Raw genomic sequence first — 25389 nt, 5'->3', positions numbered from 1 at the left:
TCTCATCCATCTTAATAATGTTTTCGCAGAAGCATACTTAGTGCAAAGTTATTACGAGATGTTTTCCTCCATAAAAAATGTGGTGTTGATAGTTAGGAATTGAAATTATTTATGTATGTTAACAAGTTACTCTTATCCAAACTTGTAGAACAGATAAATAAATGGATTGTGGCCCATATTACATCTCTCTTATTCTGTTCGTTTTCTCTTTAACTGACGATGTTTGTACTATTTTACTTTTCCTTACATAATATCGAGCTCTCTATGTCTTGCATCAAACCGAATGTTAGTACTGCTATTTGATATGGATGCTAGAAGAAAGTCTAGTTGCAGTGAGAGGAATTTTATTGCCAAAATGAGATAAGATCCATTCTAGAGACAGGCAAAGACTACAAAGAAAGGAAAAAAAATACATAAACTTTAAAGCACAAAACCATATTCAGAGCTTGGAGATCCTATTAGAACTTATCCACCACAAAATAGTAGCCAGTGTTGATGCATACTTCGATGTGGTAAAACCATGCTGCTTCCATGTTTTGGTCAGATCTTGGCTTGGGTAAACCAAAACATCAATTGAAAGTCTATTTTGTCGCGATCACTAATTTCCAAATCCATTTAATGTTGCGCGCGATGAGAATGGAGTTACCAACCGTATTGACAATTATCATCATCGACATTGTCAACAACCTCTTAATTTTGAGCCAATTAGTCTCCTAATGAGTCTATATCACTGGCCACTTACGTCGTAGTAAATAGGACATGCATTTACCTGGACTTGTCTTGGTCTTGGTATTACTATCATTTACTACAACTTTCAGCTTTGTTTGGTAATTTTGGAAAACTTTAGCTACTGATTGACGCATGTCATATTCATATTCATGTTTGGATGCCCAAACTAAAAGAAAAATTATTGTCAACAACACAAAAATTAATTTGCTCCTTTTTATTTTTCTTTGAATAAAATCAGTCAGTTTATAAAAAAAAATAAAATAATTTATCATTTGAACACAATAATGATGAAAGATTCTGAACGCTCTTTGTTTGAAGTGTTGAAGAATGAAAATGATGCAATAGGAGCAAAGTAGCCATGAGAAGAAAGGAATTCATACAAGTGAGCCCAGTATTAACCACTTTGATGTTCTCACCATTGACGCAATGACACATGGGCCTATAACGTTGACTATGAATTCATGAGAAAGCATGGGTCAACTTCAGCTACAGATTTTAATTGCCTTAAACAAATTGAACAAATTTATACTTGTTAGGGAAAATTGTAGAATTTTGAAATTGAGTGGGGGCAAAATGTGAGCATTTTATAAAATATAGGTACAATTTGCTATAACATTAATATAATTTTTTTGTATTTGTATAGAATTGGTTCTACACGAAAATTCTCAGGTGCAGGATCATGCACTTTATTTGATGCGGGATCGATTTGACACAATTCATTTGGCGTAAGCTCGGCCCCCCACACGGGATGGGGTTCGAGCATGAATGGTATTAGATAAGTCCTGCACTTTAAATAACATGCGGATCCCACACTTGAGTCTTGGCCTGGTTCTACATGGATTTATATAGATGTTAGAATATCAGGCTTCTTAAACACCCCATGCATTAACATGGTTTTGGTCTTCCTATCTTTTGTTAGCCAACAACTTGCTGGCTTTAGGCACGTCTCGACTTAGGGTCAACCAAATATCTATTGCAAGTCTATTTTGATCTAACTAGCTAACCAGACGGTCTGCCGACAACCAACTGGCCATAAATTCCATTGAATCCAAGGTGTGGAAAATTAAACATCTCGGTAACAAAAAGCTTTGTTTGCAAAATCAACCCTCGCAATAAAAGGAAAAAGACTGCCAGTGTCTGCCACTACAGAAATTCATGAACCTCTAATTGTTTTGTGATGGTCCCCCGATCCTCTTTTCTTTGATTGACAAGACATCGATATAGCCTCATGTTTTGCTTTCAAGATGCACCCATCTTGCAATTTTTAGCATTTCTTATATCTTTATATATATATATATATATATATATATATATATATATATATATTTCTCTTTTGGGACTTAATTCTGTCCTTAGTTATTTTAACATATATAAATAATTCTAGTTTCTAACCATCAACCACACGTTTTCTCATCCATCCCAATAGTATTTTCACATAAGCACGCTTAACTGCAGAGTTACTACGAGATGTTTTCCACCAAGAAAAATGCGTTATTGATAGTTAGGAATTGAAATTATTTATATATGTTAACCAGTTATTATTATCCAAACTTGTAGAACAGGTAAATAAATGGATTGTGGCCCATATTATCTCTCTTATTTTGCCTTACACAATATCGAGCTCTCTATGTCTTGCATCAAACCGAATGTTAGTACTGCGATTTGATATGGATGCTAGAAGAAAGTCTAGTTGCATTGAGAGTAATTTTATTGCCAAAATGAGATAAGATGCATTCTAGAGACGGGCAAAGATTACAAAGAAAGGAAAAAAAATACATAAACTTTAAAGCACAAAACCATATTCAGAGCTTCAAGATCTTATTCGAACTTATCCACCACAAAATAGTAGCAAGTGTTGATGAATACTTCGATGTGGTAAAACCACGCTGCTCGCCAATATGTATTTATGTACAAGATTATTACCATACCGAATAGTATAATGGTGTAGGTCACCACAAAGCTCACCCAGAAACCAATCATGTCCATGAAACTATCGTCTTCGCTTTGCTCAATAAAGGGATACGTAGTTGGGGATGTAAAATTAGTACCACCACAACTCTTATTTAATGGGGGTCCACAAAGAAAGGGATTTCCTTCATAGTTGCTCTCATTAAAAGTCCCAAATTGATTTTTCGTCGGAATTGAGCCTGAGAAGTTGTTATGAGCCACAACAAACACTGCCAAAGAGGTTACCTCACTCAATTGTTGGGGGATTCGACCATGTAAGTCATTGTAGGAAAGATCCAGACTCTCTAGCTGCTTCAAGTTTGAAAATGTTGTCGGAATTAAGCCTGTCAGATTGTTGTGAGATAAGTTTAACGATCTGACATTACTTAACTTTCCGAATTCAATGGGGATTTCACCAGAGAATCTGTTGCAAGAAAGATCGATTCCATACATGTGATCAAGGATGTATCCTGTGTAATTAAGGGAGTTACTCTTTGTTATATACACCAAAACTTCTTGTATGGGGGAACCGAAACGACCAAGATCAGAATAAGAGTCTTTGAAAGTCGGAACACCATCGATATAAGGACTCCATGTAAAGGCTTGATAAGACACACCTGTTGTTGTTAACAACAAATTGCTTAAGCAAATAGGTAAGCGTCCAGATAGATTATTCGAGGAAAGAACCAACATGTTCAATTGTTGCAAACCGCATAACTCAATGGGAATTTCACCATGTAAATTATTTGCTTGCAGAAGAAGAGCACCCAAATTTAGGAAGTTACCGATCCAATTTGGTATTGTTCCGGTGAAGTTGTTTTCTCCAAGATCTATAATGCGCAAACCAGTGCAATTGAGAAAAGCATGTGGAATGGGACCACTCAATTTGTTTCCTCTCAAATGGACATTCTCTAGATCTGCTAATTCCCCGAAACAAGGTGGTATATACCCAGATAACTCGTTCCATGAGAGATCTAAGAATTTAAGTTTGTAAAGTTTGCAGAATTCTAAGGGAACAGAACCCTCAAATTGATTATCGGACATAACTATTTCCAACAAGTTTGACATATTGCCTACCCAAGTTGGAAGCCTGCCTGACAGAGAGTTATGACTGATATCCAATGATATCAAATATATGAATGGTGAGAGATCAGGTATCTCCCCAACAAAGTTATTTCCATCCAGCAATAGAAAATCCAAAGGAGCAGGGTCAAACAAGGTAGGAATGCTACCAGAAAAATTATTGATTGAGAGTTTGATGAGATGCAACGAAGTGTTAGCAAATTGCTCTTTTATTTCTCCAGACAGCTGATTATTTGAAAAATCCAGAAATTTCAAGGACTTCATGTTACCAAAACTTGGAGGGATGATACCTTGAAAGGAATTCTTAGATATGTTTAAGGACACTAGATTTGGAAAAATGGAAGATATATTTGACGGAATGTGACCCTTCAACTTGTTGTGGGATATGTCTATCCAAGATATGCGTGGATTAGGATGTGATGGCCATAGAAACTGACCGACAAATGAGTTATCGGCCAAGTAAATCTCTTCTAATCTTGCGTTGTTCTCAAACAACCAACTAGGGAATACTCCACCAAACTTTGAACCAGAGAGGTCAAGATATCTCAAGTTGAATTGATTGTATAAGAAGCTGAAAAGGTTTGCATTTGAATTCTTTGGTATGCAATTTGACAAACTCAACACCTCAAGTTGGAATTTTGGAGTCCAAGGTTGAGAGGCAGCTTCGTCAATCAACTCGTTACCTTCATTAGCCAAGAAATATTTTAGACTTGAGTGATTTGCAAATGGCTTGAGGGATATTTGAAAGTGATTAGATCCAAGTGAGAGGATTTCAATGGACTTGAGATTGGGTATAGGAGTGGAAGCAATATTTTCAGTGAATTGATTGCGAATGAGTCGCAAAGTGTGAAGAGATGACAGGTTTGCCATACATGGTGGAAGTGGTCCTTCAAGTTCATTGTCACCAAGATCAAGCTCCTCCAAGTTTTTCAACTCACACAAGCCTGCAATTGAATCATCATTTGATACCATCATGATTCGAGAAATGAATTTCAGCCTCGCTGTTGCTATATATACGCAATAGTATATTATTAAGTAATTAAAAATTAATAGTTTTATTCAAAACAAACATGGATTCATAAGTCCGTGTATAATAAATTTTCTAATTTACCTTTGAGGTGTGTTGATCCTTTCAATTGATTGTTTGATAAATTTAGAGTCTTCAGATGTGAAAGTCCACTAAGGGATGCAAAAACACTGTTGGTGAAGTTGTTATTGGTCAAATCGAGGAACTCCAAATCGCCTGTAAAAATTATATTTGTTCTATAATTTGGTCTGCTTGAAGAGAAAAATATTCTCAGCATAAAAAAGAAGAAGAAAATTTAACTATAATTATAAATCGTTACCTTTAAATGATTCAAAGCCGGTAATCTCATTGAAATTCACATCCAATTTCTTTAAGTTGAAGATACCATTAAAATCTGCTCAAAAAAGTTAATTGATTGAAGTGCTACATATATTAATCAAGGGATAATATGTCAAGAAAACACAATTATGAATTTCTTATGAATGAATGAATATATACATACAAACATACCTTCCATATTAATTGTTCCACTTAGATGGTTGATCCCAAGATATAATTCTTTTAAAGAAGAAAGACCACGTAAGGATGACAAAAGGCTGTTGTTGAAGTAGTTCCAGCTCAAATCAAGAATCTCTAAATTGCTCAATTGCCATAGACTTTCGAAACCTGTCATGTAATTATTATTCATTGAATTTGAATATTATAATAGATATATTTTAAGGAATTTCGTCAGTATATATATATACTCGAGCATACCTTTGGTATCTAAGGTAGTTCCCATTTCATTGTTAACTAGATAAAGAACCTTGAGAGAAGAAAAACCGCTCAGAGATGATATAATGCTGTCATTGAAATTATTCCAACGTAAGTCAAGGACTTCCAGTTTCTTCAACCTCAACCACAATACTTCAAATCCTGCAAAAAAGTTCATAGTAATCTCAAAAACTTCAATTAAAATAAATACATATACACATATACTGATGTTTATCTATTTTAAAAGGGTGGCGAAGAAAATTGAGGACCTTCGTTCTCCACACAACCAACTATATAATTGCTGTGTAAGTCGAGACTTTTGAGTTGTTCAAATGGAAGAAAATAAGAGACATTGAGATACCACTCCGTTGTCTCCATTACTCCTTGAGCAAGAGAGAGCTTGGTTATTCTGCCAGTAGTGGTATTGCACTCCACCATTTCCCACTCGCAACACTCTGAAGAATTGCTACTCTCTGGCCAATTTAAGCCATTAAAGAAAGGTTTGAGTTGTAAGAGAGCCTCGCTCTCTTGGTCCACACACCCATGACTCCAACCCAGCCCATTTTGGAACACCAATATCATTACCACCACTCTTATCCAACGTTTCAAATGTTCCATGTTTTTCCTATTTGTGTATAGAACTGCTGCTTCTACATCTATTTATATGCATATATAGATATAGGAGTTCAGGCTTGCTGACAACTTGCAGGTTTTGGTAAGATCTTGACTTGGGATCAAACAAAACATGAATTGAAAGTCTATTTTGTCGCGATCACTAATTTCCAAAGCCATTTAATGTAGTGATGAGAATGGAGTTACCAACTGTAGTGACAATTATCATCATCGACATTGTCAACAACCTCTTAATATTTGAAGCAGTGTAGAAAGTGATAGTTATCATTACTAGGAAGTGATAGTTGTCATTACTTGAGTAAAACAATAGAGTACACATATATATAGTTTGGTACAGTAAACAGTATATATAAAAATACAATCTAGTACTTAATGTGAATACATTATGCTAATAATTTTCAGCCAATTAGTCTCCTTATGAGTCTATATCACTGGCCACTTAAGTCGTAGTAAATAGGCCATGCATTTACTTGGACTTGTCCTGGTCTTGGTATTACCGGCATTTACTACAACTTTCAGCTTTGTTTGGTAATTTTGAAGAACTTTAGCCACTGATTGACGCATGTCATATTCATGTTTTCTGTACGAGGAATACTGGTCCCAGTCCTTACATCCCATGCCCATTTACAACTTGATAAGTTACTAAGTATGATTAAATATACGATAAATTTGGATGCCCAAACTAAAAAAAAAATTATTGTCAACAATACAAAAATTAATTTTTTCCTTTTTTATTTTTCTTTGAATAAAATCAATCAGTTTATAAAAAAAAAAAAATTATCATTTGAACACAATAATGATGAAAGATTCTGAACGCTCTCTGTTTGAAGTCTTGAAGAATGAAAATGATGCAATAGGAGCAAAGTAGCCATGAGAAGAAAAGAATTCAAACAACTGAGCTCAGCATTAACCACTTTGATGTTCTTACCATTGACGCATGGGCCTATAACGTTGATTGTGAATCCATGAGAAAGCATAGGTCAACTTCAGCCACAGATTTTACTTGCCTTAAAGACTACCGTGTGAACAAAGCTATGACATGGGAGTCAATAAAGGCTGGCTAGACTTGGGGAACGTGGATGGTGGAACAGTTATGAGTAGCAAAAGGCGTAATTCTAGAGCAGCTTTGATAGTATTAGTAGCATGAATGAAGGCCAAGAATGTACAACAGTTTTCTCCAACTAGAGTCCTATTTAATCTAGTTTATTTCCCAACAAGATTATAGTTTATTCTGTATTTGAAACAAGAAAGAATTGAAAGAGGAGTGATTCATGATCTCAGTGTTAGAGAGTGATTCTCATTTGTCCCATTCTTTTTTCGTGTTTACCAATTCAATTGTGATTATTGGGTTGATTTGCATCAGAAAACCAAACTAATTTGCCTGACTTGGAGTTGATCATGGGGTTAGGATGGACCCACTTAAAATATCGGGCCAGAATCACTTCCTAAATTCTTCGGGAAGTCTAACACAAACACCTTGCGCTGGTCGTTGCCCTGGGAAGATGACTAGCCCAAGTATTATTGATGTAGGTGTTAACATATATAGCGTTTTTCTAGAGCAGAACATCACGTAATAATTCCATAGTTAAACGTGTTACTGCGAGAGTATTATTGGGATGAATGATCTCTTGGGAGAGCAAAGTCGTGCAGACCCGATATATCCACGAGAATTGGACAAACAAAGCGAATAATGGTGTTGATGTGTATTAGGCTGAAAGTTCTAATATGGTATCGGAGTCAGCTCCACACGTTTAGGTCACTAGTTGGGCATTTTGGATGTCCTTATGGACGGGCCACCCACAAGTGAGGGGTACTTGGAGGGCCTTTTGGATGTGCAATGGACGGACCACCCACAAATAATCCTAACCCGTACAATACACTTGTTAGGTATGGTATATTCAGCCCATAAGTGCGGAGTGTTAACAAATATAGATGATTACAATTCTCAACCATCAACAAATACATTTTCTTGGAGGAGAGCATCTTGTAGTAACTCTACTGTTAAGTGTGCTTTTGAGAAAGCACTATTGAGATGGGTGAGCTCTTGGGAAGGGAAAACTGTGAGGGCCCAATGTATTCAAGGAAATCGGACAATATTATTGATGTGTATTTGACTGAAAATTTTAATAATAGGACTAGTTGCAAGTAATTACAATTAGTAGGATTGGAATGTTATGTTGTCAGAATTTCGCGAAATTTGGCTGACAAACTCATTTCAACGTGGTTGACAATACTAGTTGCTATGCTATTAACCCAACCATATTTTTCACAAACTTCACTATTTATGACCTCAAAAAGGCATTTGAAGCTTTAGGGATATTTTCATAATTTTGTATTTTTTCCTCTTTTAAGATTGTAGTCGGTCCTAGGGCGTAATATATTTTGATTTTGAAGAAATATACTAAAAACCTTAGAGTTTTTCTCAAATTTGATGGATTCTAGTATTTATTCCCCTTTATTAAACATTGGTTTAATATTGTTTTCACCTACGTCTATTATAAAAACAAACAAGTGTTATTATATTAGTATTTAAATTAATTGTAAAACGTGGCAGGTTAAATGAATTGGGCTTTTTGATAATTACTGCTTTAGGACACCATCTAAAATACGTGTTAGTGTATTAAAATCTTTTGTATTTTTATATATTCAAAAATCTCTAAATGTATTTCATGACTTTTTATGGTCCCCCAATCCTTTTTTTTTCTTTGATTGACGGCAATTTTTATATATATATGTTCGATAATGCTTGCTGACAACTTGGAGGCTTTGGGCACACGTTGACTTTGGGGTCAACCAAAACATCAATTGAAAGTGTATTTTGGCCTAACCCTTAATTTCACCTTCACATAATTGTATTGATAACAATGGAGTTATCTACAATACTGACCATTATCATCATCTGTCTTCCTCACCAACCCCTTAATTGTCTGCCAATTAGTCTCCTTATAAGTCTATATCACTGGCCACTTCAGTCGTTATTGTAGTAAACACGCCATCCACTTAGTTGAACTTCGTGAGGGTTGAAAAGACATCAATATAAGCTCGTATTATGCTTTCAAGATCCCACCATCTTTGTCATTTTTCTTTTTTTTTCTTTCCATGATTTGATTCGTGTAAATTATGGGTCTTCAATCTCGAATGATCGGCAATAGCCACTTAGGCTAGTTGACAGACAATTTGGTGCATGTCATATTCTTGTTTTCTGTACAAGGACGCTCAGTGGGCGGAGCAATGCGTGGTTTCTCATGAGGTTAGGATGGGCCCGCTTAAAATATCAGGCAAGAATGAGTTGCTAACTGGTCGATCGGGTCCGAAGTCTAAAACAAACACCCCCCGCCCCGCGCGAGTCATTGCCCTGCGAAGACGACAGATTCAAGGGAAACAAAGAAGAAAATGGCTCGAACTGACGGTTTTGTTACAGTAACAACGTAAACAATTACTAACATACCATAAGACGTCAATAAAGATAATTTCGTTGGCTTCTAAGAATGTGTTTGGAATTGAGGAATTTGAGGAAAGCAAAAAAAAAAAGGGAAATTAGAGTTTCCTTTAAATTTTTTTTTTTGAATCATTTTGAAAAAAAATTAGAGGGATTTAAAAAGAATTTGGAGAATATTTTATCAAATTTTTGTCAAAATATTTTTTTTTATTTGGGATATTCAAATGAAAATTTTGTATAATATTTTAAAAAAGAATATTGTTAGCAAATTTTGAACAGTATTGTTTGTAAAAATATAACGCAGCATTGACTGATTGACTATATTGTTTGCAAACTTTGAAAAATCAACTAGTGTGGCCACCCATATTAAACTTCTTTTTCTCAAAACAGTAACTTCCCTAGTCCCTCCAACACAGTCCACATATGTCAACGTCTCCTTTTTTTTCCTCCTCGTATCATTGAGAATTTAAAATATGTTGTCTGCAGTGTATAATTGAAAAATGGTTCATTATAGGAGAATACTAGCAATAAACCCGTGCTTCGCTGTAGGTTATTGCATTACTACTTTTCAGTCTTTTATGTCAAATATATAGTATTTGAACCTTCACCATAGCTTCAAATTTGACCTAACATTACACAAATAAAATCAAGAAATGTCCATAAAACTTCTTGAATGAATCAAAAGAGAAAATCAACAATGAAGCTGCATGTCGATCGAGAACATCTAGCTTGCACAAAAGACAAGTCCTACTAGCATTGATCAAATGTGAAAAAGAAAAAAAAAAAGTCATGTTTTCTAATTTATAGCAATGCAACACAATCACGAATGTTGTCCAAGGCATCTTAAATTTTTTTTTTTTTTTGTGTTCTTATAGGCTTTATCGTCAAGAGTCGAAACAGAAGAGATTAGGAAAATAAGGGAGAGATTATAGCATGTTCGAGAATAAACATAACGCTTCCTTGGACAACAGCAATGGCGAAGACAAACAATGAACAAGACCAGCCCAAAGAACACGAACCAGATTCCAGCAAATAACAAAGAAGGGTGCAAACGTCAAAAATAGCTGACCTATGGCTGAAATTAAACATATCAATAATTTTCGGCAGAAATCGACCGGAATTCGATCGAAGTGATATATTTTTCTAAATTTGAATCATTGACTGACCTAATTTGAAACATTTTTCCTCCACTGACCAAATTACAAATACCATTATCTTTCAGTGAAATATGCGCACTTTACCCCTTGTTTAAACTTTGAATGATGAAAACCAAACCACTCATAAATTTTAAAAAATTAGCCCACGACCCATAGTTTACTTCGCATTCTTTCTATTATGTTTCTCACACACTGGATAACACAAACATCAAGCTGACGTTATCACATCAAGCTGACGTTATCATTATGATAATGGTAACTGCAATTACCAATGGATATTATATTTGATCCTTTGAAAGAGTGGGAAGTCCAATGAAGTAGTGAATCACTTCAAAGTTGCATTTGAATATTTACTTTGAGGAAGAAATTGTGTTGTGATTATTTACATTTTTAATGCGGTCTTTTTATAAGATTAATCAGATTGATACTATAATGGAGATACTAACGATGAGATAACTCCGTAAGTTTCCACAATTAGTTTTTTTATATCATTTTCATTATTATATTATTGTTCTAAATTGTATTTAATGCATTTTAAAGACACAATACAATAATTGTAATTGATTTTAATTCACTGTTTTTTAATTCTTTAAGTGATGACATAAGACATTTTGAGAAGTTTCATTTTCATGTGTAGTTGTGTTAAAAGAAACTTTATCTCCTACTTACTATATCTAGTCTCTATGTCCCTTTTCCCCTGCAGACTTGCTTGAAGAGAGATGGAGAAAATCTTTGTCCACTAAAAAGATATAATTACATTTTACTTCTTATGTAAACAATAATATGTAATTCCATTTAAAAGATGTCTACACAAACAAGCAGATAAAAGATGTGACGCCCGCTCCATGTTACCATCCCCGCTCTATGACACCATGTCTGCTTCATTTATCAACTTGCTAATTGTTCTTGTTAACATGCTTGCTTCTGTAACTAGCATTTTTGTCTCTGTGTAGGTTATGTTACTCTACTAGACGCAAAAGCATATGTGTCTCTGCGTAGAGGTTATGTTACTCTACTAGACGTAGAAGCATACGATCATGAACCTAGAACGGTGAGTTTTTCTTTAATATTAAAGGTTGTATGTTTTTTACTCAAGTCAGTAATCACAATCCAAGTCATTTTGAATTTTTTGTTTCTAAAAGGTTCACACATCGAGTGATCAAAGCCTTTTTTAACTTGATTGGAACCAGCGACACCATGGATGGAGTTATTGTTTGGGGTAGAAGATTATCTCATCTTTGAACATCTACCAATTGTTTGACCATGAGGTACTCGCTATTTTTGTTAAGTTTTTATCCATTATTCATGGAATCGACAAGTTTATTTGTTGTAGACATTACTTGGTTATGACAAAAACGATATAATACACATGTGGGACATTGGGAAGGCGACGTCTATTACGACACTTGATCCTTATAATAATGTGAACCTAGCAGGGTTTCTATAGTATCCGAAGGTATGCATGCATGACAATCGAGATGCCACTAATTTAATGGCATTTTCCATTTTGTTCTTATAGTGGTTAGGTCTGAAACTTACCAATAGCTCTCTTGTTCATGAAGTCTCCACAGGACATCCATACTATCAATGTGGATCCAGCTTATGCAAATCATATTGCTTTCCATCTAGATATGGGGTGGTATGTTAAAACTCATTCGACTCAATTTTTTTGGAGAATATTCGAAAGATCCATTACAAAGTCAGTTATAATGCCTAGAATTAGTTATGAGTCTAATTTTGTGCTTAATAGCCCAATATGAGCATAATACCAGATAAAAACCCGAATATTTATGATACAGATACCTGAGTAGACAAGACACAACATAATTAATATATGATATCAAAAGAAGTCAAACCAATCTACATATACAATCGTAAACCATGAACTCAAATATCCATGAGACGGATATCCTATGAGTAGAACTACAACAACAATCAATATATGATATAAGGAGTAGAACTAGTCTATAGAAACAGATATAACAATCGACTCAAAAGTGATGCAAAGGATAGGCATGAACAATACGAATATGATCATGCCACAATCACAATTCAATATGCATATAATACTTTCGAAACATGCGCAATCTCATATAATACTTAGGTTAGAATTAATGTAAGTGAATTTCTAAATTTTTTTGAATTATCACATTAAAAAGGAAATAGATAATTAACTTATAAAATTTTGGACTTTAGTGTTTGGAGTTCCCATGTTAATTAGCTAAGTTAAATGTGACAGAATTAGCTAAAATGAAAGGTAAGTAATTCTAGAGTTGATTTGCCTGAAATTTGTTAATGTTTAGACTTTAGTATGACAAATTAAGTAAATGAAAAACTATAACTGTAATGACTAATATTTCACCAAAGATGAATGGATTCAAGATGTAACATGTACGTACCTCTATAGTTAGTTTTTGCCATAAAAAAACCCGTACATTTATACATGTATATAGTTTGTCTTACTCCTAATAGGAATTTAAAAAGAAAAATTGAACAAAAATACTAATAGCATTATATGGGTTGGGCCACAAACCACTGATCTAAAAAAGCCTAGTTGAGATGGGCCATGGACTAGCTAGGGACTTTGAAGATTGGATTGAACTCAAATGATCAAAATAAAATGGGCCCATCTAGAAAGACTTTCAGCTATTTTAATGTCAAACGAAGGGAATTTCATATCCCATCTAGATAAAGTGTTGTGACATCTTGTATGTACTCGATCCCGTCTTTTATTGCAAGAATCATGTGCGCGAGTGCTGTTTATTTCTTTTCTTTTCTTTTCTTTCGAACTCGATCGAACTATTAATTTCTAAAGATATGTTAACTGTAATATCTAAAGCAGATCGAAGTGGTGTGTGCTATCAGAAATATTCATATTTTTGGTCAAGTATGAAGTTGTAATTGATTAAACATATAGAGTACATAATACAAGTCACACTATGTGAGAGGATTTTGGAGGAGAGTACGTGGCGCAGGCCCCCATGGAACCTCAAGTTGGATGCAAGGATTGGAAAATCCAGGATTCTCACCGACAACTTCCATTTCTCTGTTTTGCATATTGCAGGACAGAATAAGCCCACCAATCCACAAAAAAACGCAATCCCCATCACTAGGATGCAATGCCACTGGGATTATATCTGGACAACTTTTCGTCGTTAATTCCTGGACGACCCTATAATCGTTTGAAACTAGCTCACTGATAAAGACTTGATGTACTAAGCTCCACTGATCACATCCTGTTTTATGATCATTGAGCTCCCAAAGGCTCAGAATGCACTTTGAAATGTTGCACCCGGCACGAAAACCAGTCCAAGGAGCAGGGAGAGGAGGAGCTGGCAAATCCAACACCCGTAAACTACCCCTGTGCACTCCGAGGACACAATAGTTATGAGGATTTTCCAGCAAACTATATAAACGCTCAACTTGAGGGTAGTCAATGACACATGTATTTGCAAAGTTGAAAGGATCAAAAGCTATAATTCGATGATCACCGTACCAGTACAGTTTTCCCTGAAAGGAGATAGGACTAGAGAAGAGACGGAGAAAGGCAAAATCTTCCTTGTGCAGCATCATCGGCATCTCACATCCATTGGTCCATTCGTTAGTTTCAGAAGAATAAAGCTGGAATTCGAAATTTGACTGGTAAGTACTGTATCCAAATTGAGGGAAGCGCACGACCCTAAATCGGTACCTCGTATTTGGAGGGCAACAATAATCATAGGGTTCAAAAACGAACCCAAACACTGCAACACTGCTCCACATCCTCGGGAGCGGAAGAAAATCCATAGTGAATGGATTCAAGATGCAACAGGTACCTCTATAGTCGCCCTCTTTGGGAGAGACTAGGAGTAGGTCGTGACATGAAGTCAAAAATTTGAAACTCTGTGCAGGATCTGAAATACTAGCTCCGAAATCTGAATCAAGAAGAAGTATCTGCCCATAATCAGCATATGGATTCAGGATGACTGTGGATGGGATTGGAGTCCGGCGTAGAAAATCAGGAGAGGATAGGAGAGAGCACCAACGCTTGCATACTGTCTTGCATTGATAAATCAATTTTCCTGAAGAAAGACGATGGAGAACTTCAATCAATAAATCATCGGTCAAGGAATTCAATGAACACGACGATTTCTTCTTCTTCCGACTATTGATACACGATCTCACCATAATCAATTCGAAATTTCGAGATAGGTGAAACTGAGTTTTGTTGTTTGACCTTTCCTTTAAGGCAAAACCGTATATTGTACTTGTAGATATATATGTAGTTTGTGGGAGTTCACAATTCCAGATGGAGATGGAATGTGGCCACTGGCCAGGGATTGTCCTAATCCTTGCCGGAATTGAAAAACACATATTAGTTGTCTAGTAGATGGGTTGGACCAGAAACCCACTCATTGAGATGGGGCCATGAACTATGACAGAGTGTACTCTAATCATTTTGGTGTTCAAAGGGACACCATCTAATGATGCCTATTACAAAAAAAAAAAAAAAAAAAATCGTAAAGTAAAATGTTACTTCTAAACTTTTTGTATCAAAAGTTATCAATAAAGCTCATAGCAATATATTTGGTTTAAGTGTAGTCATGTGCGGCCGTGCGTGAGGTCTGAGAGAGAGAAGCAGTGTTATCATAACTCATCTGTGCATCGATCCATGAATATAATTTTGGAAGGTTTAATCGGTTTAAAGGATTAAAGTTAATTTATATTAATTGTAACATAGATGAATAAAAATAATTTATAATAACATATTTGAGTAATAAATCGGAGGCTGAAAGTTATAAAAATGAATATTATAAATATTTAATAATTAAAACAGTGAAAGAAAGTAAGAAGGTCAAAAATTTTGCATAGAAAAAGAAAATTATTATGAGAGAGGTAGGGATGGAGAGGAAGAGAGAGAAGAGAGATATGTGATGTAGCAGTGTGGCGTTTAGCCTCTATCTTGGCCCCATGCATAAAATAAATTATAAAAGTAGTTCTTTTTTTGTGTCCCACATGGAAGGATAACATGGAAGAAGAGTTATAACAAGTGTCCTACAAATATGATAACATTGTGAAGAAGAGAGAATGTAGGCTGGACTGTGCCGATTTTTGTCTAAAACTAAAAAAAATTTTATGGTTGTGGTGCCCTGGGCCAGCCTGGTGCCCAAAGCTAGGGCTTTGGGTACTTTGAACTAGGGCTGGCCCTGGTTGGATATAATGGTGCTTAGGGCCGTAGGCTATGGGCATGTTAAGCTTTCTTGGAAGATCATGAACCTTTGGACGACTGTGAGCTCTTGAGCCTTTGTTGAGTTGGTTGTAGCCTGACCCGTGAACGTATTGGGCTATAGGTCAACGTGTGGTCGTGGCCTTGTTGAGAACGGTAGCCAAGACATGAACTTGTTGAACTCGATTGTATGACCGTGGACCTTGTTGAGAAGACGATAATCTAGACTATGAGCATGTTGGAATGGAAAACTTTAGTCACACCTCTAAGTTTACTAAATTTATCATCACTTAAGTTGACTTCACGTTGACTCTTCGTTTTTTTTAGTGCTCCGCTCATAACACCCCATGGCTCATACCCATATGCTTCGAAAACAAAGTTCTTCTACGAGGTCTCCACCTACGCTTTGATGCTGAGATGAGGCAAAGGGTCGTCGGTGCAAATGTGAACAGGTGGGAGCGGCGCAACGAGGACACCAAGCAGCAGCCTCAGATCCGACCGCTTGAAGGGGTGTCTTTAATAAATTTAGAGGTGCGATTAAAGATTTCCTATTGGAATTGACTATAAAACCGTGGGCTTTACGGAGAAGACAGTAGCTAGTAGCCGTGGGCCTTTGCTGACTTAGGACTTATACGGATTTTGGCCATACATAGACACCTAGATGCTATATCATATATGTAAATTGTGGAGAAACTAAAGAAGAGAACATGATAACAAGCTCCAATGGGTGAAATATTATTAATAACAATGATAAACATAAAATAAGAATTAATGATAAAAAAAAATGTACAAAAACCAATAACTTGGAATTGAGAATCACGTGATGCCATTAAGACAAAACCCCCGACCAAGTGATTAATTAATTAATTAACTTAATTTCAAGATAAAGGGAGATAAATACTAGTACATTAAAAGATTCAGTCAAAAATATGAGTCAAGAAATTGTTTGGAAGTAGGAAAAAGAAACCCAATTAGGTTTATTAATTATTCAATATGAATCAACACAAAGGAGATCTATGAGGAATGCCTTTCCTTCTATTCATGCTTGTAGCCATGTCTTCATCCTTATAATTTGGGGCTGATCTATTGCACACATAGATTACTCCGCTTCTCTTCTTTCGGACAATCTGGGTCGTGCATGCCACGCTCATGTTGTCGGACCCCGATGATGATGATGAGAAACCCGAGGCCGAGGACCAGCTCATTGGCTCATCGGAGTCCACAATTGTCGAATTGGCTGTCTCATTGGTCATCACTTCGTCTTCTCCAACGTTGTTGTCAAATTGAGGAATCAAGAAGTCTGGACTTAGTTTTAGAGACTTGCATGGCCTTAGGAATGGAGACAAGTCCTTGTAATGTTTCACCACAAAATCCACCTATAGATACATACACATGCAATTCAAACATCACATTGATGGAGCTAAAATATTTCAAATAATTAATAATGATATTCCCTAATAATATTGTGTTGAATATGGACGAACTCACTCCGGAATTATCCATAATTTACAAGTCTCATCAAATGGTGGAGAAAACACAAACGTGTGATATGATATGACACGCCTCTGAAGTCATTATATGAAGAAACATGCACCTATATATGTGTAATTAATTTTTCTCGTAGAACAGGTATTTATAAAACCGAACCAAACTTCACGAATATGATTGCATATTAAGCTATACATACATACATATACATACATATATATATAGATATATATATATATATGAATTATGATATGAATTTTTTTACCTTGCATCCAAGTGAGCAATGAATATAGGGTTCTTGGAGACTTCTGTCACAGGAAGTACAATAATTTCCAGCCCCTTTAAATTGTCTGTTCTGAGGTCTCTTCTTGATAAACACCACTTTTGCACTGTTGATAGTATATGCCTATATTCCATAATTCAATTATAAAAACATTATACATATACTGAATTGTGAATTTGTTAAATTAAAATAATATATATATACACACACACACTGTATATATATACCTGAACATTGGAGCAATCTATGAGCTTTTGAAGGTCTTCCAATCTAACAACATCATGATAAACGTATCGTCGAACCTGAAGAAGCCTATGGTGACGATGAGAAGGTAAACAGTGAGGGCATATACTTATACAACAATCCAAACAACATATGTTCTTCTCATTCTTCTTTGATGTTTCATGGTATGAACAACCCACGAAGAATTTCTCTGTGTGGAGTGCTTCCAACCATGCAGGCCTCTCAATTCCCTAAAACAATAATAACCCATATAAGTTACAAATCATCTGCACTTGAAAATTAGGTTAATTTTTAGAATCATCGAATTTGAGAGAGAGAGAGAGAGAGAGAGAAGAGAGAGAAGGCACAAACCATGATCATATAAAGACTTGAAAGAAGAACCCTAAATTTGTTGTGGTGTTATCAAAGGAGTGGAGTAATTGAAGAGAGTAGAGAAATGAAAGAGAGTGGAGGGTGTTGGAGATAAAGAGTATTTATGGAGGTTCACAAGAGTGGAAGTGACATATATTTATTCCTAGAGAGAGAGAGAGAGAGATGGGGAGAGCATATACACACACAAACAGATATATACATATGTGTGTGTGTGAATATTAAATAAAGAAAAAGGGGAAGTAAGATATGAGGAGAACGTGGGAGGTGTTTCCATGTCTCCCATTCTAAAATTTAAACAAATTGGTCTCATCTCCTTGGCTTGAGAGCTCTCTTCTAGCTACTGCTAATTAAGTAACTATTCTCTTCTTGAACTAGCTGCTTTTGTCCTTTTATTCATTTTTTTTTTTAACTTCATTTGATTCTCATCTTCTACAACTTGTTAAAATATAGATGAGTTGTAGCTAGCTATAGCTATAGCTTGCACCTTTAACTTGGACTTTGAAATGAAGTGGAGAACATATATATATATACACAAAGATATATATATAAATTAAAGTGCTATATTTACTGAATTCATGTGGTTGTACTATGGTCTAGTACCTTTTGATTGATTGATTTCATGCAAAATCATGAGGATCTACTCGGCGACTTGATCATCATCACAAACATTTGTTTCATGTTTGATAAATTAATGGGTTCATCCTCATGCGAAGGACAAAGCAATCCTCATGCGAAGGACAAAGCAATAGCTCAATTGATTATATATCTGAGTTTAAGACGAATGAAGCTGAGGTCAAAAATTCAAACCAACTTAGAGTATTTCCCTAAAATTTTCCTCGTTTTGTGGGTTTGTTCACTTTCGGGATGAAATTAGGAGCCTCATTTTACATGTCATGAATGTGGTGCAGACTGTTTCAGCAATCCAAAATTTAAACCTAGTTAGCTGTTCAAAGGGGACTAGATGGTTCCTCGGTAAAAAAGAAAAAGGAAAAAAAGTTGATCATCATGAGATATGAAGAAGTCATTGCCAATTAGGTTGGTTTGTTTTCAAACTTGACTAGAGGAGAAAAAAGTAGCTAGCTAATTATTGTCTAGCTTTTGGCAATTAGTCGGCAAAGTTAATTAGTTGAAAAAACACAACCGAAAGTGGATTTTCATACTATTAATACACACTTGGGGTCAATACTGTATATTCATAGAAGAATATCAATACAAGAAATTTTGTTAATGGATGCTTTGTATCTGGTCAAGGAGAGATGCAACAATGGCAGCACAAATGAAAAAACCCCGGTTTTTGAGCAATCAAACAAGGCAACATTCAATCAACTACTCCACTAATAAGCTAGGCTGCTTTAATAATGGTGTTATATATATATGTATATATGTGGTTTTGCAACCAACAACATTAATTTGACAGACAAACACAACTCACTAAGCACTACTAATTAGCCAAAAAAAATAAATTAAATGTGACCTGATATTAATTAGGGTTTTTGCTGTTTTTAAGGTAGCCTTGCTTCTTGTGCATGCCTTTAACCCATAACCAAAAGCTAATGAAGCTTGTGGTTGGTCATCAATCATAGAATGCCATTACCATATCAAAAATGTTACGGATCACAGTGTTTTTTGTCATGGCTATTTCAAACATTGACATGTACGCACACGACACATAATCTATATGAAATCGTGTGCATTCATCTAAGCATTTGAGATACTTGGGACAAAAAATACTGAGTAGTTACTGCTGTAACCATACATTACAGTACAATGGCACTGCTTTTGGTAAGATGAAAACAAATTCATATGCCAAAAAACAGGAGATGGGTAAATCTAATAATAAAATCAAAAATAAATAATAATATTTAGCAAAATATGAATTTCAATGGAGGGGATTGCCAACCCCACGTGCCATGTAAATCAGGAGAGCACGTGCAAGGGATCCAATGACCAGAGACCTGAGTTTCAAAATCAAACTATGTATGTCCAGACAGAGCAGTGTGTCTTGGACTGACAAAAAATATTCTCATTTTTAAACTGTGTTCTTTGTTGGCTGGTCAAAGGTCAAATGTACAGAGAGAGAATAGGCAAAAAGAGTGTTAAAAGAACAAACAGTGAGTGGCTCAGTAATGGGAGCCACACACACGAGGGGATCCTCTAAAACCAGTCTGAAACCCACTTTCCTCTGCTAAAAAGTGTTTTTTTCTCTCTAATTATTTCTTTAAAAATTTTGGCTGATTCTCTTCCACATGGTCTACACCACCTCACGTGCATAGCCATTCCCCAGAAAGTTAAAAATGGTGATCATATGAACTCAACCCACCTTCATGTGAAGAATCCATAACTTAACCTCTCCAATCTCCATCCATCAGTTCTAACAAGCTTTTTTAAGTCTACTTCCCTCTGAGTATCCAATCTAAAAATGTTCACAGCACCAATAAGTTCAATATTTAATCTCCTCAGCCCATCTAAGCAAGTCATTTTTAGACCAAAGAAGGGCAGAATATTATATTTCTCAACATTATATTACTTTACATCTGTGTCAGGCTATCACCATTACAGTATTGTTTGTATAGAAGATCTATATAGATTTCATTAACAACTGAAGAAATCATCAAGGAATATGATAAAACCAAATGATGCAAACCGAGTTTCAATGCTTCTGAGCGGAGAACATGATGAAAGATTGTTGAACTTTGCTTGTGAAGTTGGTAAATCCGCATGATGTGAACAAGTCCTCAATCTCTTCTTTAGTGAAATAGTTGTAGCTATGCAAACCCCTCTGCCAAATAAATGAAACCTCAGATACAGCTTGATAGAAATTATTGAGGTCTGTAAAAGGATGCTTTGGAGAACCCTAAAACATGTACAAACAAGATCTCCACAAGAATAATGGGATAGGAAATCTAACGATATTGTCTCTGGTTGTTGGGCAATTCAAAAGGCGACTAAGTCCTTCGAAGATAAAATCAAATAGGCAAATGCAGATAATGCATACACGCATTTGCACTTCCAATATTGATTATGATGGATAAAAGATCAACCGACAAACTATTTGTCGTTAGCTAGGAATAAACTTAATTGCGGATTTTCAATTTTTAAATGCCGATTCAACTCCTGAAACATTGCGACCGTCCCTCAGATTGCAAATCATTTACTTCCAGGGTAGCAAGCTACCCTGTATTTTGAAATCTAAACTATACAGTTATGGGAAGTAGCAAAACATAAGACGGGCGCTTTATATATGAGAATATTCACCATACGAAATGAGGCATAGCAGCATGTACATCCGCAATAAATAAAATTAAAAACCCACTTGTCAGGAAGAAGTACGACCTGTTGTAAAGTCCGTATAAACCAGGGAGTAGATGAAGCGTTACGAAGAAAAGTGGTTCCAACAAAAACTCCACCACTTCTCAAAATACGACAGCTTTCAGCAGCCTGATATATAAAAGCGACTCATTAGCTGAGTGTAAGCATGCAAGCATATAATCAGATGTTGTGCAAACAATACACATAAACTGGAAACTAAAATTGAACAGTTCAGGATGAGAGCAGGAAGGTCAGCAAAAGTAACTGTATAAGCTAATATATCAGAAACATGAGACTGATATGCACTTGTTGTGACCCTAAACACATTCTGCTTATCATATCTAACAAAAATATTCCACACACATAAGTCATAGCTATGCACCTGTAAACTGTTAGCAAGCTATCCAAAAATGAATGTCATAGACTAATGTAATGCACCATTCAGAAAGTTTCCCAGGCCCCATCAGACAAGGGCTGGTAGCTGTGCAGCTTTACCCTATGCAGAAAACTTCTTTGTTCCACTAAACCAAAGTGCCTAGCACTGTGCTTGATAGAGTAATGCACCATTCAGAAAGTTTCCCAGGCCCCATCAGACAGGGGCTGGTAGCTGTGCAGCTTTACCCTATGCAGAAAACTTCTCTGTTCCACTAAACCAAAGTGCCTAGCACTGTGCTTGATAGAATATATAGTATATGCCTGACATGAGAACTCGTCAACCTTTTAATGGCAAAGATAAACATCCACATATTGTTTCTGGCGACATCAAAACCCATTGTTAAACTATGAAATGACGCGAAATATAAAATAAAAAAATGCTACCAAATTCCTTAAAAAGGATTAGTGAAAAGAATGCAACCATGTTTGATTTTCAAGCTATAATCATGCTCAAAGTCATAACATAAGGCTAACAGAACCCCCTAACAGCAAAAAACAAGTATAACTGTGATCTTAAAATAATAATGGAAGAAGAATGACCATAAAAGAATACTATAGCATCAATTAACCAAGCAAGGTGGGAATAATGTCAGTTTTCCTTTCTCAAGATATTTTAGATCATCATATCTGCTCCTCTTAATGTCTACATGCATCAAAATTCAAACAACAAAAGAGACAATAGTACAATACTCACTGCGTTAGAAGGAGATGGCCAGCAATGTAAGGCTGCACCAGCATGAACAGCATCAACTGAACCTGATCTGAAGGGAAGCCTAGAAACATCTGCCCTAACAAGAGCAAGATTGCTATCCAGTTATACATAAAAATATGAATTAGATCATCCCTCAACAATAATTAAAGTAAGCCAAAGCATAAAACATCACTATCTCAATCTATAATTTAAATTCAAATGAGGAACGATCTTACGTGGTTGAGAGCGTATCATCTTTCTTCATGAAATCATAACATTCGCGAAGCATGTTTTCAGAAAAGTCAAGTGCAACTACTCGAGAATAGCTGCCTGATTTGGCAAATTTTCGGGAAAACAAACCACTCCCACAGCTAATATCTACCAAAAGACCACCTTCTGCAGGTTTGAAAAATTCCTGAGCCATTTTGAACTGCGTAGAGAACAACAGAATATAAGAATAAGCCGCAAATGAACTAATGAACTCCATAAATGAAGGAGGCCAACTCGGGGACAAAACACAGTTGTTTCCTTCATCAGGCCAAATCTTTTTTAAACAGAATTACCTACTCTTTCCATGTTATTTAAGACCTCAGAGAAAAATCAGTACATATTAAAGTAGTATCTGCTAAAGCTCTCATTCTGCTTGAGAGATACCTCTTCATCAGCACCAGGAAAGCCACTATGATTAAAATTTTGACGCCACCCTCTTTCATATAGAAAAGAAACAAGCGGACTCCTGGAAAGGTTGCAAAAAGAGAAAAGAGGTAAATCGAAGTTATACAACACCTTCGAGAACTGAGTCATGCAAAACTTTCCAAAGCATGTGCTGTAGATGTAGAGTTCATCACAACAGTTACTGTACTTAAGCAATAAAATACACTCACTAGTTACTATTATCTACTTATTAAGTTATTATAATTGGGTTAGTTTATCATCCTATCACATCTAATGATGCAATTTTGGGAGAAACTTATTCTTTGTACCACATAATTTCATTGTTTCCCTAATTCAAGAGACTTCTCCATACCAGACAAAAAAAGAGAGAGAGACTACTCCATTGATGTGTAAATGCTGATGCAAGTGGAATTTGTGAAGGAGTACCATCCTGTGATTCTTTCTCTTGAACTACCTAGACCTCATGCATGGGATTTGGTTGGATTGATTGATATGGGAGCATGCAGCATACACGTGCAGGGGTTAATGAGTATGTATATGTCTTTGTATCTTGTGTTACTTCATTTGTTTATCTATACATAAATATTAGAGAAAATTTATAAAGTGAGAGTATAAAGTGATGAAATGAGATTTTTGAATTACCGAAACAACTCCGTGCTATCTGGTTTAACTTCAGTGTAGTCCTTCATTCCAGCAGTGATAGTGAGATCCAAGTAGACGTTTTTGCTGGAGTATGATTTGTCGCACTTTTCACACTTGAAACCAGACCTGTAGATTGCTGGCCTGCAGATTTTGTAGTTATAAGTCAGACTCCAAGTCTCCAACCAAACAAAAAAAACACACAACACCATCCCATTGCAGAGTTTGAGGAAAAAAACATAAATCTCTCCCAACTTACAAGTTAAAACCTGGAGGCCCTTTTCTTATGAGTGGTTCATAACAAATTGGGCATGCAAACATCTCAGCCTCATATGCTTCCTTGTGAGCAGTGTTTAATTCCTATAAATACAGTTTCATATTAATTAAAATATACAACATAGAGGAATAAGGAATGCTGTTAGAAACAACATTATCTGTTTATGCATATGCTGATCATCTGTGAATTGCATTCCAGGAATTGAGAATACAGAAATTCCTCCATATAAAATACACTTCAAAACACCTCATATTGAGTTATGTGGTCTCAAAGACCTAATCTTTAACCTTCACCACGAATTGAACAAACTCAGAAGGAGAAACCCAAAGCTGCAATCCACAAACACACGCATATCCAAAAGGACAAAAGGAGTGACATTTTTGGAAATTCAATTACTTTGCTTTCCTTTAATTTTCTGAGTAGCCAAACAAACTTGAAACGATAATCCAATTTGCTCAACAAAAGAGTCACAATCTCATCACACAAAGAATTATCTATGGCATCGAAGTAAGATAAATAAGAAGAGTATTACCGACTTTACAGCAACAGCAAAGCTCGCACGAATAGCAGCGGATGGAAACCGAGCTGAAGAACACTGAAGACGAGGACGGAATCGGGAATTCCTATGAAATGAAGGTTGTTTAGGAAACAAGGCTTGGTTCAGGGGGGAAGAAGCTACCGCCATGAGAGGGAGAGAATCGGTGAACCTTGGAGGAGCGTTTTCTCTTCTCTAGTAGTGGCTTTGGGTGCTTGTCTTTTGGTTTTCCGTTAAAAAAGGACAAAAACTAAAAAGTTATATTCCAATAAGATAACTTAAAAAAATGTTTAGAAAAAAAAAAACTATTAATTTACTAAAAAGCCAAGAGGGGCGGAGAAGAAGCTTTTGGTGGTGGAGACAAAGTTTTCCGCATAGGGTCAGAGATGAATTACGTGTAGGAGACATGTGTTATGTTTGCGAATGAATATAATGGTATTTTAGATAATAAAACCATATATTTTAACC

The 25389-nt window shown here is 35.7% G+C and overlaps 4 protein-coding genes across 5 annotated transcripts; all 4 read right to left on the bottom strand.

Moving 5' to 3' along the window:
• Positions 1 to 2419: 2419 nt before the first annotated feature.
• LOC119996238 (receptor-like protein 15) lies at positions 2420 to 6167 on the bottom strand. Of its 2 annotated transcripts, XM_038842804.1 has the most exons (7): positions 5809 to 6167; positions 5543 to 5701; positions 5297 to 5452; positions 5106 to 5180; positions 4871 to 5002; positions 3462 to 4703; positions 2420 to 3293 (listed from the first exon to the last, which is right to left on the bottom strand). In XM_038842804.1, exons 1-7 carry the CDS (start codon positions 6155 to 6157, stop codon positions 2548 to 2550), a joined length of 2859 nt encoding a protein of 952 aa, XP_038698732.1. In that variant the 5' UTR covers positions 6158 to 6167; the 3' UTR covers positions 2420 to 2547. The 2 variants fall into 2 exon arrangements, with proteins under 2 accessions (XP_038698732.1, XP_038698731.1); XM_038842803.1 differs by having other exon boundaries at positions 2420 to 4703.
• A 7424-nt stretch (positions 6168 to 13591) lies between these two features.
• LOC119997545 lies at positions 13592 to 15068 on the bottom strand. The gene is made up of 2 exons (XM_038844645.1): positions 14265 to 15068; positions 13592 to 14129 (listed from the first exon to the last, which is right to left on the bottom strand). The coding sequence occupies exons 1-2, from the start codon at positions 14933 to 14935 to the stop codon at positions 13706 to 13708; spliced, it is 1095 nt and encodes a 364-aa protein (XP_038700573.1). The 5' UTR covers positions 14936 to 15068; the 3' UTR covers positions 13592 to 13705.
• Positions 15069 to 16829: 1761 nt separating this feature from the next.
• Positions 16830 to 18553, bottom strand: LOC119997548. Its single transcript, XM_038844648.1, has 4 exons — positions 18340 to 18553; positions 17973 to 18218; positions 17728 to 17868; positions 16830 to 17350 (listed from the first exon to the last, which is right to left on the bottom strand). The coding sequence occupies exons 1-4, from the start codon at positions 18346 to 18348 to the stop codon at positions 16973 to 16975; spliced, it is 774 nt and encodes a 257-aa protein (XP_038700576.1). The 5' UTR covers positions 18349 to 18553; the 3' UTR covers positions 16830 to 16972.
• Positions 18554 to 20854: 2301 nt separating this feature from the next.
• On the bottom strand, positions 20855 to 25147 carry LOC119997546 (uncharacterized methyltransferase At2g41040, chloroplastic-like). The gene is made up of 8 exons (XM_038844646.1): positions 24919 to 25147; positions 24369 to 24469; positions 24113 to 24253; positions 23450 to 23531; positions 23032 to 23225; positions 22799 to 22910; positions 21694 to 21798; positions 20855 to 21139 (listed from the first exon to the last, which is right to left on the bottom strand). Exons 1-8 carry the CDS (start codon positions 25069 to 25071, stop codon positions 21011 to 21013), a joined length of 1017 nt encoding a protein of 338 aa, XP_038700574.1. The 5' UTR covers positions 25072 to 25147; the 3' UTR covers positions 20855 to 21010.
• Positions 25148 to 25389: the final 242 nt, after the last annotated feature.

Source organism: Tripterygium wilfordii, chromosome 4 (assembly GCF_013401445.1).
Source record: "Tripterygium wilfordii isolate XIE 37 chromosome 4, ASM1340144v1, whole genome shotgun sequence".
Lineage (NCBI taxonomy): Eukaryota > Viridiplantae > Streptophyta > Magnoliopsida > Celastrales > Celastraceae > Tripterygium > Tripterygium wilfordii.
The sequence above is the reverse complement of the archived record's forward strand: the minus strand, read 5'-3'. Positions and strand labels throughout refer to the sequence as shown.

Bases quoted from the DNA above. Each gene is read 5' to 3' on its own strand.
- LOC119997548 (XM_038844648.1), bottom strand. The intron at 17,869-17,972 runs GTATATATATAC...TATGGAATATAG, and splicing joins TAGATTGCTCCAATGTTCAG to GCATATACTATCAACAGTGC. The intron at 17,351-17,727 runs GTAAAAAAATTC...ATGTATCTATAG, and splicing joins ATTGCTCACTTGGATGCAAG to GTGGATTTTGTGGTGAAACA.
- LOC119997545 (XM_038844645.1), bottom strand. From the start codon at position 14,935: ATGGTGAGATCGTGTATCAATAGTCGGAAGAAGAAGAAATCGTCGTGT. The intron at 14,130-14,264 runs GTACGGTGATCA...CGGAGTGCACAG, and splicing joins TTTCAGGGAAAACTGTACTG to GGGTAGTTTACGGGTGTTGG.
- LOC119996238 (XM_038842803.1), bottom strand. From the start codon at position 6,157: ATGGAACATTTGAAACGTTGGATAAGAGTGGTGGTAATGATATTGGTG. The intron at 5,702-5,808 runs GTCCTCAATTTT...ACTTTTTTGCAG, and splicing joins TGGTTGTGTGGAGAACGAAG to GATTTGAAGTATTGTGGTTG. The intron at 5,003-5,105 runs GTAACGATTTAT...TAATTTTTACAG, and splicing joins CGGCTTTGAATCATTTAAAG to GCGATTTGGAGTTCCTCGAT.
- LOC119997546 (XM_038844646.1), bottom strand. From the start codon at position 25,071: ATGGCGGTAGCTTCTTCCCCCCTGAACCAAGCCTTGTTTCCTAAACAA. The intron at 22,911-23,031 runs GTAAGATCGTTC...ATAACTGGATAG, and splicing joins GATGATACGCTCTCAACCAC to CAATCTTGCTCTTGTTAGGG. The intron at 21,140-21,693 runs GTCGTACTTCTT...TTTATTTGGCAG, and splicing joins TTATACGGACTTTACAACAG to AGGGGTTTGCATAGCTACAA.